The sequence below is a fragment of the Panthera onca genome, chromosome C2 (assembly GCF_046562875.1).
Source record: "Panthera onca isolate mPanOnc1 chromosome C2, mPanOnc1 haplotype 2, whole genome shotgun sequence".
Classification (NCBI taxonomy): Eukaryota; Metazoa; Chordata; class Mammalia; order Carnivora; family Felidae; genus Panthera; species Panthera onca.
The window spans coordinates 138,378,818-138,397,658 of record NC_138347.1 but is presented as its reverse complement, the minus strand read 5'-3'; the positions used below and the strand labels follow the sequence as shown (position 1 = coordinate 138,397,658).

Genomic DNA, 18,841 nt, shown 5'->3' with positions numbered 1-18,841 from the left:
TAAGGCTATGATGCATGAGTTATCTATTGATGCATAGAAAAAAATTACCTCAAATTCAGAACCTTAAAACAATAATAACTGTTTCTTATCTCATGCAGTTGCTATGGGTGAGTAATCTGGGAGTTGCTCTATTGGGTGGTTCTGACTTGGAGACGTTCATGAGTTGCATTCATGGGGGCACCTGGGTGGCTCAGTTGGTTAAGCATTTAACTGTTGATTTTGGCTCAGGTCATGATCTCATGGTCATGAGTTTGAGCCCTGCTTTGGGCTCTGTGCTGACAGCATGGAGCCTGCTTGGGATTCTGTCCCTACTTTTCCCTCTGCCCCTCCCTCACTTGCACTCTCCTTCTCTGTCTCTCATAAATAAATAAATAAATAAATAAATAAATAAATAAATAAATAAAATGTTGATCATGGTTGCAGGCACCTGAAGACTTGACCTAAGTTGAAGAATCTACTTCCAAGGTAACTTACTCAGATATTTGCCAATTTGATGCTCGATATTGGCTGGAAATCTCAGTTCCTTGCCACGTGTACTTCTTCATAGTGTTTCTTGACTGTCCTCAAAGTATGGCAGCTCACTTCCCCTACAGTGTGTGATTTAAGAGAGAGAAACAGAACTCATTTTGCCTTTATGACCTAATTTTGAATGTCACACTTGTTCATTTCAGCAAAATCCTATTGGTTACACAGTACAGTTCTATTCAGAGTGGGCATGGACTATACAAGAGTGTGAATGCTAGGAAACAAGAATTACTGGGGATTATTTTTGGAGGCTTCTAAACAAGAGGAAAGGGAACACATTATGTTTTTGTTTTCTTCACCAGAGCCTGCCATATATGTTGGCTCTTGGTGAGTTCCTTTTCTAGGTCCCCATGGCTGTAGGTATGAATTGACTTTCATGTAGTCAAAATGTGATAACATTTTATAAAGTCATTCCAATTTTTTTTTACTAAATTAAACTATGGTCAGCATTGAAAACAATAATGCCAAAAATAATGCATATAAATAAAATTACATTTCAAATACACGTGTATTAAACCAATCTTTCAAAAATATGACAGAGAGGGCTGATACTACCATTGGTTTAATGGTTCTTTTATTCCATCATTAAATCCAACTTTCACCTAATCTAATTACTAGGGGTCCGTGAAAAAGTCTAGATTTCTTATGAATTACATTCATGTTTAGAACAGTTCCAGATAATGCACTAAACATCAGTGTTCGTGAAAACAATTTAAACAAAATTGTGACCTTGTATTTAGATTATATAATCTGTGTATAGGTTTTAAAGCAGTTTTCCTGTTCAGGACAGAAGAGGTATTTATGTTTCCTGTGATTTTGTAACTTAAATATAAAGTGTGAGGATTACCTCCATATTAGAATAGCAGTAATAATGTCCATCTGCATAAAAGCTCCTGACCACAAAGGTGAGTCTTTGTTTACCTCTTGAAAGTGCTCTCCCAAGAAGCTATGGCTAGCCATTTCCAATACAGAGAAGACCAGTTGATCAGATAGCAGCAAAACTAATGAAAACCATCATGGAAGTGACAGCAAGATTAATTAAGTTCCTCCAAGCCCTATTCACGTGTGGCTGTGCAGAGTTCCTTTGGGTACTGCTGCAGTTAAATGGTATTCATGGTGACAAATACTGTAGATTTCCAGAACTGACACTTTTGAGTCAAGGGTAAAAATCACATTCAGTCATTTTATCCACCAGAAGGATCGAGATGAGCCCTTAGGATTATTAGTATGTTTGAGCAAAGCCAGGATTGAAATTGAGACATAATTAAAAGAATGTTGGAACTGTAATATTTTGTTTTCCATTTACACATTTCCTTTATGTGTTTTAGACATTTTGACAGAGGAAGCCAAACAAATTTCCATCTACTGTATTTGACTGGAGGCACAGAATTATGCACACTTGGAAACACTTTCAATTACTTGGTGAATTCTTGCAACAGTGGGGCAGAGTTGCACATCTCTCTGCTCACTCTATATAGTTATTATCACAGTATATATAAAAATGGAATGTCCATGGCCTAACGCATCCAAATTTACTAGAGCTGTACTCAATTTATCTTGAAGGATCTTTTTTTTTTTTTTAAAGCAAAAGAAGAAATTCAATATGATGTTGTTTTCTTCTTCCATTTTGTTTGCAAGCACATTTGTTGTGGGGCTGGATGGGGAGAGGGCTGATTCTCAAATTGCTGCCCAGGAACCATAAATGATTTTTATTTTAAGAAAAATTGGAAACCTCTGGAGTGTATAAGATCTTTCAACCTGCTATACAAGATATATTAACTCATGTTATTGTGTCGCCAAATGTCTTTGGAGGAGGCATATTATTATATTTCTGTCCTTGGAAACATTTTGAGGCTCATTCATGTATTCATTCAGCAAACACTTCCTGCATTATCTGTCAAATAAAATTAAAACCCTTTAACCTGGAATGTGAGATCACATCCAACAGGGCTTCTGTGTTTTCCTCTCCAAATTTATTTTGCATGAAAATCTCTTAGGAAACTTGCTCCTTAAATTCAAATTTGTTCTTGCTCTCCCAGACATATCACTCACAATCCCATCCTGGTTTTAGTCATTTGCAAAATTTTCCTGCATTTTATCAATCTGAACTGATATTGAAGACCAAGTTCAGGTTCCACCCCTTCTCTGTAGCTTTCCAGGTTTGCCTGGAGCCATCTCATAATTTTACCTTTTACCAAACCCTTACATGCATGTCCTAGATTGTTCATTTGTTGTTTACTTTATAGTACCTTTGTTTTTACTTGTATTTTTGGATATGTGTTTCGTCTCCTTCAGTAAGCTACTGAATGCTTTTTGGAGTAGGGTGGTCGCTTAAGCATTACACTTCAATGCTTTGTTATTTAGGATCGCTACTTTTAATGTTTTTTTTTTTTTGCCAGTGATAATGATAATAGTTATAATAATCTCACTTCCTTTTAATGAGGCACCAAACTACGTAGTGTGGTGCTACTAAACTTGTGATGTGGTTTCCATCATTTTTGGAGACAGTATCTACACAGACATAAAGCAATCTAATAAAAAAAATAAATAAACAACTTCTTGAGGGGTTTTGGGGGGAAAGATATAGAAATGGCATGTCAGGCAAATAGTCTGAGAGCCTACAGAAAGGAAGCTGGTGATACTTCCTATTATAAGGGAATCAGAACTATCTATCAATCAGGGCAAATGTACTCATGAAAACCACCTATATGAGCAGCTAGGGGGTTGTCTAGTTTCCCCTGAACTACTCTCTGCTTTAACTCTCTTCTGTTCTTGACTCTGGTACTTGCTTCCCATATTGGCCTCCTGATTTGCTCTACCCATGAATTTCTTTAAAAAAATTTTTTTTGAACATTTATTTATTTTTGAGAAACAGAGAGAGACAGAGCATGAGAGGGGGAGGGGCAGAGAGAGAGGGAGACACAGAATCAGAAGCAGGCTCAAGGCTCTGAGCTGTCAGCACAGACCCTGATGCAAGGCTCAAACCCACCAACCGTGAGATCATGACCTGAGCCGAAGTCGGACACTTAACTGACTGAGTCACCCAGGCGCCCCTACCCCCAAAATTCCTGATCTGTCTCTTGCCCAATACCTGATCAGTCCTCTGGTTCTTAGCTATCCTCTCCTCAGAGCTTTGGGATTTCTCTCTCTAAGATTACTTTTGACATCTCTTCCTTTTCTGTGTAATTCTGATCCTTGTCTCCAACCACAGCAAAGTTTGCTGCTTCCTAAATCATGGGCAATGTTTGATGTTAGTGCTATACTCTCGTCACTAACGCGATAGGCCATGTCCTTGTCATACATTTCTGCGATGTTTCTAGAGTATGTAGAGCATTCGAGGAATTAACATATATTTCACTTTTTCTGTGACATCAAAGAAGCCTACATTGTACCTGGGGGATATTGATAATTGTAAAGGTCACTGAAAGCCAATCTGATAAATACTTTAAAGGGAGTTATGTAAAGAATGTGTGAGTGCTCATTAGGGGAACACATGAGTCAGACATAAACCCAGGGAAGACTTCTTTTTTTTTAAAGTTTATGTGTTTGTTTGTTTGTTTATTTAGAGCGTGTGGGGGAGGGAGGGGCAGACCGAGGGGGAAGAGAGAATCCCAAGCAGGCTCTGTGCTGAGAGTACCTGATGTGGGGACTCGATCCCATGAACTAGGAGATCATGACCTGACCCGAAACCAAGAGTTGTATGCTTAAACCGACTATGCTCCCCCAGATGCCCCCCAGGGAATACTTCTTAGAAAACCAAATATCTGAGCAGTTTTGGATGGTGAATATAAATATCTAGGCAAAGGGGAAGACAAAAGGGCATTCCTGGTAGAATATAACTATATTCTCAGGAAGATCAGAATGGAACATCATCTAGAAGTAGAAGACTTTTGAGATATTTACTCACTCAACAAATATTTATTGCAAGCCTGCTGTTGTTTAGACACTAGATGCAGCATGACCATGGTAGACATGCCCCTTCCCTTATGTCCATTGTACTGAAAGAAGTGTAGTCCATGAAGAACATAAAGGATGGGTCCTTTTCTCTGCATGGAGAAAGGTAGAAGATGTTCTAAATTCTACAAGATAAGCTGATAAGCAGAATCCCAGAGAATGTAAGCTTCTTGTAGACAGAGATTTCTGCAATTTCATCAGTGTGCCTTGAGCACCTAGAACAGTACTTGGGACATGAATACCCAATGACTATATGTTGAATAAATAAACATGCCTGGGCCACAGTCAGTTCCAGGGTAAGAATTCAAACAGGGCTCCCAATGCTAGTTACTAATTATTGTAAAAGAATTGCTATTAACTGACTATCAGAATAGGCAGGACTACATATAGAAGGGATTTATTGGACATCTCCAAAGTCAGAGAAATTCAGATGGACAGAATTTTGGAATATTATAGTATTAATAGTTTTTTTATTCTCAGCTCAGTATTAGCACTTCTTTTCTTGTAGGCAATTTACTTTCCAGACTAAGGTCCCTGGGCATTAATTTCAATTTTAGTATATGTGCTGCCGAAGCGAGCACCTTGGGCATTAATTTCAATGGAAGCATCAAGTGACAATCTAGGAATAAAAATGATTTATGAGTTTCAGCAGTGTCTATACAATCTAAAAAATTCATCAAAACACTGCATGGATCAATTGAACTAGGCATTCATTCTCTTACTGACCAATCACGTCTCTCTCCCCTTTTCAAACTGTTTTAACAGTGGTTGGCGATGTATCAGGCAAAGGCAAACTCAAGCTTAAAATCAAGAGCCTTCCATTCATATGTCAACAAATATTCATTCAACAAATTGTTATGCTTCAACAAATATTCAGTCACCAAGTACCCATATATTTGGCCTCTTGCTTTTACAATGTCCCAGAGCTCAGTGTGGACCCTTTTCTCTTCTGAAGTTGAATACTCCTTTGAAGATATCATATGGTCTCATGGATTTAATTACCATCTATAAAGTAGTGACTTTCACATTTAAATATCAAGCCCAAACTTCTCCCATGAACTCCAGACCCATACAGCCAAACTTCTATAGAATGTTTCCACTTGAATATACAATAGAATCTTAAACTAGGATGCCCCACATTGACCACCTCCAAATCCCCCCACCCAAAGCATGTTCTTCCACAGCCTTCTCCATATCAGTTAGTAGAAATCCCATCCTTCCAATTGCTCAGTCCCCAAATTTTTGTGACCCAATATTATTATTATTTTTTAATTTCTCTTCTATTACCTATCCAACTCACAGGAAAACCTATTGGCCTATTTTGACACACATACAGACTCTGACCACGTTTTGCCACCTCTACTGCTCCTACCATTACCAAACCACCATCTCTTCTAGATTATCACAGTCTTCCTAAATCATCACCGTGCATCTTCCCTTGCTCCCTTTTATCCATGCTCCATGCATCAGTCATAGTAAACCCATTAAAATATGTCGATCAGGGGTTCCAGGGTGGCTCAGTCGGTTAAGCACTGGACTTCAGCTCAAGTCATGATCCCACCATTCCTGAGTTTGAGCCCCACATCGGGCTCTGTGCTGACAGCTCAGAGCCTAGAGCCTGCTTTGGATTCTGTGTCTTCCTCTCTCTCTCTGCCCCTCCCCCCCTTGCACCCTGTCTCTCTATCTCTCTCTTAAAAAAAAAATATTTAAAAAAAATTTTTTAATGTCAAATCAAGTTATTCCAAAGGCATTCTATATAAGTCAGAAAAAAGTCAAAATCCTTATAATATGGCCTACAAACTCCTACTGAATTAGGCTCCATGTGACCTATTTGACTTCATTTTTTTTTAATTTTACGTGTAGTTGACAATGTTTTTTTTTATTAAAAGATAATCATGATCTAATATGGAGAATGGATTGGATTTGGGCAAGCCTGGAATTAGGAACCCTGGATAAAATTTTATTGCTGCAATATAGTAAGGAATGAAAGTGGACTAAACTAAGGCTCAGGGGAAGGCGACCGAAGACGCAACTTTGCTGTGCTAACTCAATGCTAAATTACTGCTGCATTCGGCTATGGGAACTCGAAAGGACAAGCAAGCTCACAAACTGTGGCCCTGCAGTACCACCTGGCATCTGTATTGTGTGGAATTTAAGAACAGCTGCTGCTAAACATGGACAAGTTCAATTTGTGTAAACATTTTGCATCAAACACTATCAACTTCAAAGAATTGACTATAAGCACATAGAAAAGTATGATGTGTTACACCTAATATGGTTGTATTCAGCATGTTCACTCATTTATTCACAAATATTTATTGAGTAGGAACAAGTGCTGGGTACCCTCGTAGGGATGGTGGATACAGCAGTGAACAACAAACAAAAATCCCTGCCCTCATGGAGATTCTATTCCAGTGGGAAGACACGTAGGTAAACAGAGGTCTACAGTAGTGTGTCAGGCAGTGACAATCCTTATGGAGGGAAACTACTCTGATAAACTTTGTAAAAAATTTTTTTTAAGTTTATTTATTTATTTTGAGAGAGACAGAGACTGTGCAAGTAGGGGAGGGGCAGAGAGAGAGAGGGAGAAAGAGCATCCCAAGCAGGTTCTGCACTGTTGGCACAGAGCTCCAAGCAGGGCTCGAACTCATGAACCTTGAGATCATGACCTGAGCTGAAACCAAGAGTCAGGCATTTAGCTGACTGAACCACCAGGGCGCCCCACTCTGACAAACTTTTGATCAAGACTCAGCGATGAGGTATCCAGGCTGGCAGCTACGCGGATATTCAAGCAGAGAGAAAATTCTCCTCTTGCCATAATGTTTTCACTCAAAATATGTGACTGGTTTTAGGGCGTCTTTTGTTTTAATCCTGATAGGTATATTACTATCTGGCAAGCAGTGACCTGATTCCCCTCAGGATCCCCCAGCTTCTCAGACCTGCTTACAGAGAGAGAAAGGTCAGGAGTGTGAACCAGGTCTGTCCCTGCAAGCTGCTGGGTCCTCTCCTGGACATGACATATAGAAGCATCTCTCAGGCACAGCCAGCATGTCCATAATCCATGTCTAGCCAACATCAGCTATGCCTTTATTTGGATGCTATTCTGTTTTAAAATAAAAATGCTTGCAGTTTTTTCCTTTATAAATATAAGGCATGCAAATAGTTTTAGGGGAAACAATAAAAAGTATAAAATTAAAATAAAAATCACTTGTTTTCCATCCAGAAATAGGCACTGTTTCTATCCGAGGCCTTGATATTCCCGCTAACCCTTAACTGGAGAAGGGTGGGGCATACACCTTTAAATAAAGCAGATGCCTTCCTTTTTTTGGCCGAACAGAATTCCATTGCATGGATGGAACACTCAGTTGCCTCTTGGATGCCACACTTCTCCAGAGGCTACATGCTGCTCTTTCAGGAATAATCCTCTATAGACCAGGCAGAGGGTGGAATGTTCTATTATCAAATACTCTCCGCTTGCGTATTTGTGCCCATGTAGACAGGTATTTTTTTTCTGGAACGCTCAGTAACGTAGTTTGATTGGGGAAGACCTTTACCTGAGCCACTATAAATGGGTAATTTATAATTTATTTCTTTGAATAAAGAAATCTCCTGGGAATGCCTACATAAATTCCACATACAAATAATAAGACGATTACACTTTACTGACCGCACCATTGAGAAAACTGCTTAAAGTCTCTGAGCCTCAGGTTCGTTTGTCTTCAGCGTCAGCGTCCTGTTCATCGGGACATTGATAATATCCACCTTTTTTACATGTCAATTTGTTAGAAAGAAAGATGACGTAAGTGAAAGTACCTTGTAACTGCAAAATGCCATGAAAATGTAAGGTGTTATTAATTATTAAGACAGTCCTTTAGTGTCTTAAGCCTCCTGTTTTAAACTCAACTCTCAATGCTTGCATCTTCTAACTACAGGAACAGAAAAGGACCAAAAACTGTAGCATTAAACTACAGTGCCCCCTAGCCCATGTAGGAGGTCAGGACAGTTCATGAGCTTCATGAATAAGCTCTACCACAGATGGTTCTTTTGCCTGAGGGAAGGACCATTAATTGTACTTTTGGATGACTTCCATCTGTCCAAAAGGAAAAACACTTATGTGTTTCCCTCAGTAGTTTCCTGTAACGTTCTTTTTATTTCTAATTTTTAAAAAGGAGCAAAAAAGTATTCTTTACTATTTGCATTTTCTTGCTCCAAACTGCTTTCAATGAAGAGTGTTTCTAAAAAAAAAGAATCACTGGATTTAGCCTAAGACTGGTGGTAACGTTTCTGATTTAGAGATGATTACCATTCGCATTTACAAAATTCTTTATAATCCATCGCAAGAGGGGATATGGGTCATAGTGCTTTTTTTCACAGAGAGGAAACAGGGGGTTTAGCTTCTTTGCGAGATTGCACAGCAAACTGCCATTATGAGCTCCAGCCCACCAGTTCCAATATGCATTAAACCCACAAACAGAGACAGGATTGTGCAAAGAAAGACCACGGATTATTTTAATATCACACCGTAGAAATATTTGCTACCATGGCTTATGAAAACCTGTATTGAAAATAGATCAATTGCGTCCTTCTGTAAGCTATAGTTCATTTGTTATCTCCAGCTCTTAATTTTATAGATTTTTGCAGAAAATTTTAAGTTTCAAAAAAAAAAAAAAAAAGAAAATTTTAAGTTTCGATAGTTCTGTAGGTAAATTTGGATGCCAAAGCGATGAGTCCTTAGGAAACTGAACGTATTTTATGGGTTATTTTCCATGCTGAGCATTTAAGTATTAATCAGCACTGCTTTCAGGGATTTCTTTCTAACATCCTTTTCTATGTAAGATAAGGACTGCAATTCATTAGACCATTGGAGGAGCCAGAGGCTTTGCTAAGCTTTGCCTTTCTTGACGGCTCCTCTCAAATCTAACACGAGTTTGTGTGCGCTTGTGTGTGGGTGTGTCTATATTATGCTGGTGACCAGACTTGAATGATGACACAATCTTGGTTGTCTTTCAGGCTAAATTGCCTCCCCTCTTTGGGGGTCAAAGATCATTTCAGCTTCAGTATCCTTTCTACTACCTACTATGGGAAGCAGCAAATGTGATCTTGTGAAACTGAGGGGTGACTTTTATCACGTTATTTTTCTTTACATTTCTCTATCAACCTCGCTCAGAATATACTCAAGAAATAAAAATAACTCTTCCCCAACTACTAGGTTTCTTTGATCTGGTCATTTCTAAGGGAAAACCTCTATTACCCTAGCAATGGACCCTTGAATGTTTTTGTTTTTGTTTTTGTTTTTGTTTTTGTTTTCTCTTAGGCAGAAACATCACAAGCAACAAACCCTCAAGCCCACAGCAAAGAGAATGCAGACACAGGACACCATTCCTTTCCCCGCTGCTTTTTTAACTTAGGGTGGCAGGCTAAATTTTGGCGAGAATGATGGCATTCATGGGAGGGGCGGGATAAAAGTGTGTTGTCTAATTACACGTTAATGGCAGAACTCGCCTTAACCTCTTCCCCTCCCGCGCCGTGGTGAATTTCCCCCGAGTGCTCCCTCGTGGATCCGGAGACCCTGCTCTCTTTAAGAGAGCCTCCCGCGCCCCTCACTCCGCCCCCTCCCAGGTCTCTGGGCTCGTCAAAGCTTCCCGAGAGCCATGGTTGGTCCAGGCAGGCAATCGGAGCACCTCATGGAGCCGCTGCTAACCGGGGGTGGGGTGCGGTGGGGTGGGGGGGTCTGTTTGTAGTACTCTCAGTCCTGATGTCACAGGCGCGGCAAGGACATCGCAAGGAGGAGTCGGATTACAGTAAGGATGGGCAGTGCAGCAGGCAGCCGGAGCGCACGCTCCAGCCGCCGGGGATCGTAGCCCGGGAGAGGCAGCCAGCAAGGCGCTCATCCCGCGGAAGAGGCACGCTGGGCGCTCGCCGCTCTCCACGCCGGGGACGTTTCCACCGAATGTAGCATGAAACGGCTCTGCTCTGCGTGTCAGCCTTGGGGACGAGCTGATGCTGAAGACGCCGCGGTGGGGTTCCAGCTGTCTGATTAATGAGAAACATAATGTATTTTGGTGAGTGTTACCTCTGATGATGTAATTCTGGGGGTGGCCGGCTCTTCACCAGGGCAGACCAGCCTTTAAAAAAAAAAACAAAACAAAACAAAAAAAAAAAACCATCTTTAAGCCGCGAGAATATATTACGTTAAATCTACCTCCAGTTGGCAAGTGGAGGACCAAGCTGGTGCAGCCTTCAAAGCTTCCTTTGTGTTACAATTGGGGCTGTTTATTAGTCGTGTGTGAGTTTAAGTTGGAAAAGAAAAGAAACAGGGTGGGGGTGGATAAACTTTGGCTTGATTTGTCTGCATGAAGTTGGCTTTTTAGCTAGGTGAAGGAGAAATGGTGCGGCGTGGGAAGTCATGAGCTAACTCAATGGAATGTAAAACTAAGTTCCTGTACTATGGATGCTGTGAAATCTTAGTCAATACCAGCGTTTCATTAAGCATTTTGGTTTTTCCCGAATTCTGAGCCAAAAAGGAAAAACATTCTTTGGTGTGCAGGGGTTGAGCAGCTGAGGACGCTCCTCTATACCATCCCATTTTCCTTTTGGCTAGAACAGCAATAGCACAAAATGCATAGTATTTCAAACCTTTAGAGGTCTCGAAGCTGTTAAATATTTCTGCAGTTTCTGTGCCACGGTGGAACCCTCCCTTAAGATTTTCAGCCCAGCTGCCCTGCATTTCCAGAAAACATGTTGAGGCTTAGATCTGGGCTACCAGGGGAGCACTGTAAGCGGGCTTGGAGCTGTGTGTTCGCACTGTAAGGCTGCAACTTACTGCTGGGAGAGAAGGCACAACCCCTTCACTGAATAAGAAGCGGCCAAGGATTGGGACTGAATATCCTTTCCTCCTCCCCGAAGTTATGCTTTCCTTCTGTAAGTTCCATCCCGCGTCATCATCTGAGGGCATCTATCTGATATTAAAAGGTTTGTGAGAACAGCTGGAGAGGGGCCAGGGAAGGATTCCAAGATGCAAATGCTCTGGGTGATTTCTTGGTTGGCTTTAAATCTGAGACCTAGAGTCTTTTTTCAGATTAAGGAGGTGTTTAAATAAACTTGTGTTGGGGGAGTGTTAGTTTCTTGGGCATTTATTTCTGTGTGTACTATTTGCTTTGTTTTGTTTTCTTCAGACTTTGAAATATTTGTGAAAGTACGGGAGGAACACGAGTTGTAAAAGCTGAATGCCTTTAGTTGTCTTGACAGCCGTTTTGATTTCCCTATAATTTGTGTCATATTAGGAAAGAAGTCTTAAAAATAACTAAAATTGATTTGGAAGAAACAATCCTCATTTCAGAGCCAAATTTAAGACAAATCCAGAGTTAAACAACACCTCTCTCCAGGGGTACTGTTGGAGGTGGTCAAGCTTGTTTATTGGCAATTGATAAAACAGCAAGTGTTTATCATGAATATATTTTTGATAAATGGAAAATCTTGGAGATGTAATCTGTCCTCCGGACAAAATAAAATTTCAGCATCTGTAATGGTATTGAGGGATAGGAAGTAGGTTATAATTTTAAGTGTTTAGCCTCTTGCAACAATTCTTTATGTGATGATGGCGAGCACGGAGGTTAGCCAGAGTAGTTGCATAGTCTAAAAGTACTGGTCAGTGGCCATCCATGCTGTACGAGATTATCATGTAGCTGCTGGAGAAATGTTCACTGGGCTAGCTCATGTTAACTGTAGGCTAGTCCAGCTGTCTCATAAAGCTGGGTGATTCACAGGGCAGTTAGTTTCACCGTATAATGCAAGTTTTTAATGGTACAAATTGAAATGTGATGTCCTACTTCGGATGAAACTATACTCTTTGGAAGGCAAAGCTAAAGTTGCCCTCTGTGTCATGAATGTGGTTCCGTCTTACCAGGATTCCGGCATGAGATACGTTTTTCTATTCCTGGAGGAAACCGTGTGGATTCAGGAATGCCGTTGATTTCAGGTTAGGCTATGCAGCCCCTCTCACAGGCAGTTCAGAACTCCGAGAGCCCACCTGTCCCTAATAAAATGCCTGGTAAAAGACGTAGGGCAAGAGGAATTGAGCAGAACAATCCAGGCAGTTTCAAGATTCAGTAACATGCTGATGTTTGCAAATGCCTCAGACTGTGTATATTTGTGTATTTGTGTGTGTGCGTGTGTATTTGTGTGTTTGTATGTATCTATGTATTTCCAACATTTTAGCTATTTCGGGTAATTTTTCAAAACAATACTTTCACTTTGTAGTTTGGTTGCCCTTTACTTTCTTCAATTTTGAACTGAGTCAGGGAGGACATAGGCAAAGAAAAAGTGGGGCTGCCTTCGTGGGCTTTTCTGGGGATTCGTGGGAATGGAGTGGAGGCGTCAGAAGACTTGTGTTTGCATCTCTGGCAGGGAGTGATGAAGAGCATGGTGATGCTGTAACACCAGGGAAACTGATATGCAAGCAGGGTATTTATTTCCCTTATAAATAATCTAATTTGTCAGTGTTGCTCGACACCCCCCTTCAAATGTAACTGAAGAATCACTGCCTACCTGCTTTCTTTCGCCTTAAGTACTAGACAGTTGCAGCCTCCCCTTGCTCAGTTGGCGTCTGTCCCGTGTGTGCAAGTTGGTGGGATATGTAATAGTTCCAGTTCTCAAGAATAGCTCATGTTTTGAGTGTGCCGTCTCAGACTTGCAAGACTAATGGACCCTTTTAATGACTTAAGCCTCACTCTTATCTCCTATTGAAATTTTAGTGCAGCGTTTTCAATAATTGTTCCTTTGCACTTACTGTGCAGTGATTTAAGAGTTTGCTGTTCAGTCACCGTGGATACTTTTGTTACTTATGCTATCGATCTTGCATTCATTACTTGGAGTTAAAAATAAGGCTCACATAGGAGAAAGAAGCAAGGAAAATCCCAGTCAGCAACCCGATTGGGATTACAGTAAAAGCCGGGGAAAATAATAAATAGTTCTGAAATTCCCTCCCCACCCCCATAAATATTTTACATAGTTAAAAATTACATGTGCCAAGGATGAATAGCCATTAATAATTTATCCAGAAATAAAAGCAAAGCAGCTGGGAGGCTTCTCCTCAGATTAAGGAAGAGAGGCTGTGGGTGGTTGTCAGTACAACAGACCTGAGCTGCTGGGTTACAGTTTGGTTAAGAGGAGTGTGCTGGTATGAAGGGCATGTTCCTTGCTTGAGTGCATCCTGGCTATTTGTCAGAGCCTGGCAGAAGGTTGTAACCATGTACTCTCTCCAGCTCTAAGCACCGTATGTCTGAATCATCTCCCCTTTCCATCTGGCCCACCACATTTCTCCACTGCTGGAGTGGTGAGTCGTTGCCAGTGGTCATGTCAACCTCACAAATTGTCCATGGTTGGCCAGAGAGGTGCTATGTCTGAACCCTTTGCCATCAGGGGAGAAAATGGGAGGCTGAATGCACTCAGGAAATTCTATGTGGCTGAAACGAAAGATGTTTTTAGGCCTGAGTCAACCAGATGGAGACTCTGGGGGAGCTTACAGCCAATGAGAGGCTGGGGCTGGCTCCATGAGAATGCTCTGGAAAAAGGAAATAATACACCTGAAACAAATGAGCAGAACTGAGAGACAAATATTAGAGCCCCCTCAACGGTGTATTGAGGAAACCTGGGGAAAAGGGCGAACACAATCCACAAAGTGTGAAAGGGCTGTTCAAGTTCAGCCTGGCGTTCGTTGTGGATCAGCTGTCTTCCTTAAAATGCCTGAGAAAAATAGGAAAAATTACTTAGTGGTATGCTGATCGTTACAAGAAATACTTGATTGAGAAAGCTTGTAATACAACAGCTAGGGGTAAAAAAAAAAACTAGTAGGAAAATTCTAGACCAGAAGCCTATTTCCCCGGCCTAGAATAGACACATTTGTATATTGTCATAAGAAGGACTTTTGTTTTTCCCCTGGGAGGTTGAGAACATTCTCACGTCAGCATTTACACTTTTGGTTGTGGCTGGACCATCAAGTTTCACCTCTAAAGCAGTATGTTAGGAAAACAGTTAAGCAGCAAGGTTATGGGGAAGGAAATGAGCAGAAAACAGCAGGCAGCAGAGAAAAACATTCCTCTATTTTTCATGTTTTCAGTAGAAACATTTAACTCGTCCTAATTAGTTTGTACTGAGTGATCTGTTATGGGGAATTAGGTCCACTAGAGTCTTTCTAAACACTCTGGAGGTGTTTCTATCTTCCTGAGGCTGACAGGAGGAGAGAATAACTCAGGAAGGCACTTGTTACTGTAGACTCCCCTTTTTAAAGCGTGAAGTCATTGCCATTATGTTTTATTACAAATGAATCTAAATGACATGCAGTAAATTACTACATAACGGGGATGGAGAACATGACAGGTGAATACTGTCAGAAGGGATCATATGCAGGAACCACAAACCGAACAGAACTTGGAAACCCATTAAGATTTCTTCCTCAAGACAGGGTCTCTTTTAAATTCATACGAAGCCCTTATTTTAAGGAAACGGATTCCAAATTTGATCAATATGCCAGTAACATAGAATCCTTATTACACTCTTAAATTTTAAGCAAAAAAAATATTTTTAAGGACTTTATTAGTTGCTGTAATTATATGGAAATGAGATGGGTTTATTTAAGGGATAAGTTCCAAAATTCATGAGATAATGACGGCTTGCAAAGTTACCATTTTGTGGGTGGCATAATTGTTCCAAAAAACAAATGAAAAATTTAAATTAGTGGTTTCTGACTTCCATTTCAGAAGATTTGGTCACAGCTGTTTTTGACTAAAACCTCCCCTGATAAGACAAGATGCATTGGCGTGTGTGTGTGTGTGTGTGTGTGTGTGTGTGTGTGTGTGTGGGTGTATTTCACACTGGAGCATCAAAAGGTGCCTTTTTACAGTAAACATCCAAATTTCTTTCCGCATTCACATCTTGTATGTTTTCCCAAATCTTTTCACATCATTTAAAAGGTAAAACATTAAGTATTGGTTTAACAAGATGGATATTAAACTCTTTTTTTTAGCACAGCTGGCTTCAAGTTTAACAACCATTATATATATTAGAGGTTTTAAAAATCAAGTCATGAGGATAATTTTTAAGCCTTTTTCTGCTTAAGAGAGAGTGATGCTTGTATAAGCAGAAACCTGTCTCTACTTTGACCTTGAGAAAGAGACGTTTCCATTTGTATTACACTATGAAAAACATGTCAAAAAACAACAAAGGTCATAGCAGCTGCCCTCTCTTTCTCTCTGACTCTCTTTAAAAAAAGCCATTACATATCATTTCCCACAAAGATTAGTTTTGCAACAGAATTTCACACGTGATTGGTGGCATTAAGAGAAAATACAGCATGAGAGGTGGCTAGAAATATCAAAGCTTAAAGTGGTTGAGATCATGCTTGAACCAAATTGCTAGGGTTGAAAATAGGAAGACGCTTTGCTCTGTCACAGCGTTAAAATCGTTATGAGGCAGCTGGAAGTCGGGCTTCATGGCATGTGAGCTTCAGGTTCACACAGCTTTTAAAATCTAGGGTATTTCCGTGAAACCCTCTTGACTCCGAAACCTGAAATGCACATGAACCTCCATCGGAGCCCTGGAGGGGATGTGCTGAGCCCCGAACCCCTTCTCCTTGTCACCTTTCAGTTTTCTCTTTTTTCTAGCCTGGCAGTATCCCATTTCTGTAAGAAAGGAGAACAGAGAAGAGTAACCTGGGCAAGGTCAGGAGGGAGACCCAGGTGTCAGGCCTGGAGCTCTGAGCAAATGCTGCCCGCCCCAAAGCACCACTGTACCTGGTGGGAGGGGAGGGCTGTGGGGCGAGAGTGGGTTTGGTTGGCTCCAAGTTCTTTTACAGGATGAATCACGTTCGATGTGTATCCTCAGCAGCCTGTTTAGCTCAGTGCCAGGCACATAGGTGTTGATCGTGCATGACTGAGTGAGTTGGAGAATTAGGGAGGAGCGAATTCCACTTCCTCAGCAGATCCTTTAAGGCTGATGTTCCCTATGAAAACTGGTCCATGTGTGTTGACAAACACTCTTCTTGGCTCCTGAAACATTTTAGCTGCCTTTTTCTTGTCTTTTTTTTTTAATCTTTAAAGGTAAGAACTAGTCCTTAGAAATCCGATCTGAAAATAAATATAAGGAGTTCTACAATCTTTTTTCACTTCTTTCTTCATAGAACTCTGCAGTGTAAAGAGTAACATATCTATAGAATATTAAGACCAGTGTACAAAAAAGTCTGAAGAATACCTAAAACCATCATAGGAGATGGTAGAATTGCACTTTGTTTTCCGTTCGCTTGATCACAACTTCGGTTCTCAGCTTTACTTGGCTTCAGGGAGTTTGCCCCAGATGTTGACGTCCTCTTGCCACAGGCTAGATAGGCAGGACTGCCCGCTATGTGCAATTAACCAAAACGTCCAGAAGGCCACCAGTTTTGAAGATCATTTGTGAAAGCTGAAGAAAATGGAGATCATTTGGACTACTATTTGCAAGGCTTTTGCAAAAATGTGCTTCACACTTACCTTTTTCATATTCATGTGTTTTGCTGGTGAGAGAAAGTGCTTGTGGCAGATTGCCCTGGGGATAAAAGTGCCACATGCGTGCAAACGTACTTTGATAAACATCATCCCTTACACTTACACCGCGATTTGTATTTCTCAAAATGCATCAATACTATGCTTTTTTTTTCAATCCTTAAAATGACCCATTGCAGGAGGTAGGTAAAATATAATTCTTTCTATTTTGAGATGAGGAATTTGAGCCTCCAGTGACTGAAAGAACATTCTCAAGGTCACACAGCTAGTAAACGTTAAGGCCAAGACTCCAATTTGGTCCTTCAGAGTCTTACTTCGGTGCTCTTTACTCTTTACAGAGGAGTAGAGGGGAATATTTCTTATGAGTGGAGGATTACTTGTAATAGTAATGCTAGGAAAAAATATTCCAGCTGATAGGCTAAAGAAATGAACACAAAAGATTGGGAAATAAGATATATTTGTGTGTTGACTTTGAAAAATCAAAAGTAATAACAGAGGCCTGACATAATTCATACTTTTTTTTTATTCTGCCTTGTTTCTTGTGTCAAATAATTACTACTAAACACAAGTAGAATATTAGATTAGAATACTAATCGGCCTCAGGCAGGACCCGGCTTTCTCCACTGCCTCTGTTTTTCCAAGGCAGCATCAGCTACTAAGGCTTGTATTAATTGTACAGCTGTATATTCCTGCTGTGTCACTATTTAACTCAATGCTTACAAAAAGAAAAATTCCAAGTCATTTGTGCTCCAGACTCTTTGATGTTTACAGTGACACCATCTCCAGTGTTTGGGTGTTCAAGATGGAACCCCAGCCTGGTCTTTTTTCTGTGACTGATAAAGAGAAACAAACAGCCTGTGAGAATTTAGCTGCTCCCCTCACTGCCTCTGTATTCTTGGGCAAGTCACCTCACATTTTTGATATCCAGGTTTTTGTAAAAGAAGAATAATGATAATGTGTTTCCCACAGTTCTATTTTGAGGACTAAAATATACAAGGCATATAAAAGTGCCAAGCCCCAGGAAGTACATGGTGAGCCGCCAGTAAAATGCGATTCTTCCCTACTTTTTTCCCCTCTGTATCCAACCCAATATACAAATGTATAAAATTGAAAAAAAGGGTTTATATCTCTTGGGGTCAAATCAGAAGACAGGAACCATGCTAACTAATTCACAAAGAAGGACTTTAATGCAGGTGGTTTGTTCTATGGATGATAGAATTGCTGGGAAGCCACATGGGGGCTGGTGAGGCAACCCAGAGATTAGCAATAGCAAGAAACTGGTAGTTGTAAGATGGAAGGACAAGAGACGTGGTCCTGAAGGCCAGGGCCCGGGGTCTCCTGGTGGGAGCTGGAGTCGTGGCAGACCTAAGACATCGGAGGTGGAAGGACTTGACCTTAGGCATGGAGAGAGACAGAGAAGTGCCCTGGCTTCTCCCTTTTGCCCACCCTCCAGTACGCTGCCTTTGCCCCTCATTGGTGGAATTGAACCAGAGGCCAGGCAGCGTGGGCACTGCACCCTGCAGGTGTCAGCTCCTGGGCAGTCCAGGGAAAGTTCAGGAAATAGACCTCAGGGTAAACTGGCCAAGGACCTGGAGAGAGATCTTACACCTGATAGGAGTGGCAGTTTCAATGTGACAGTGTCTCTGGAAGAACATCTCAATTTTCAGCCAGAGGTTTGGTTAGGGGACATACAAGTAAGAGGGAAAGGAATAGAGCTGAAGAGCTTGCAGCAGTCCCCACCAATCCTCCAGGTTTCTGTACCTGCTTTGTCACTTTCTGGTTCTGTGACGGTGGACAAATTAGTAAATCTGTCTCTGCGTCAACTTTTT

The 18,841-nt window shown here is 40.9% G+C and overlaps 1 protein-coding gene across 4 annotated transcripts in view; it reads left to right on the top strand.

Annotated features, from left to right (window-relative positions):
- ZNF385D (zinc finger protein 385D) overlaps positions 1 to 18,841 on the top strand; it is an 889,595-nt gene that overhangs the window by 581,044 nt on the left and 289,710 nt on the right. The window contains exon 1 of one of the 4 annotated variants that reach the window (XM_060638564.3): positions 10,203 to 10,541. The exons of 2 other annotated variants lie outside the window; for them this stretch is intronic. In XM_060638564.3, coding sequence (XP_060494547.1) covers positions 10,520 to 10,541 — 22 coding nt within the window. In that variant the 5' untranslated portion in view covers positions 10,203 to 10,519. Of the gene's footprint in view, positions 1 to 10,202; positions 10,542 to 11,247; positions 11,401 to 18,841 lie in introns of those variants that run through there. One more of the 4 variants, XM_060638566.3, reaches the window with a different exon arrangement.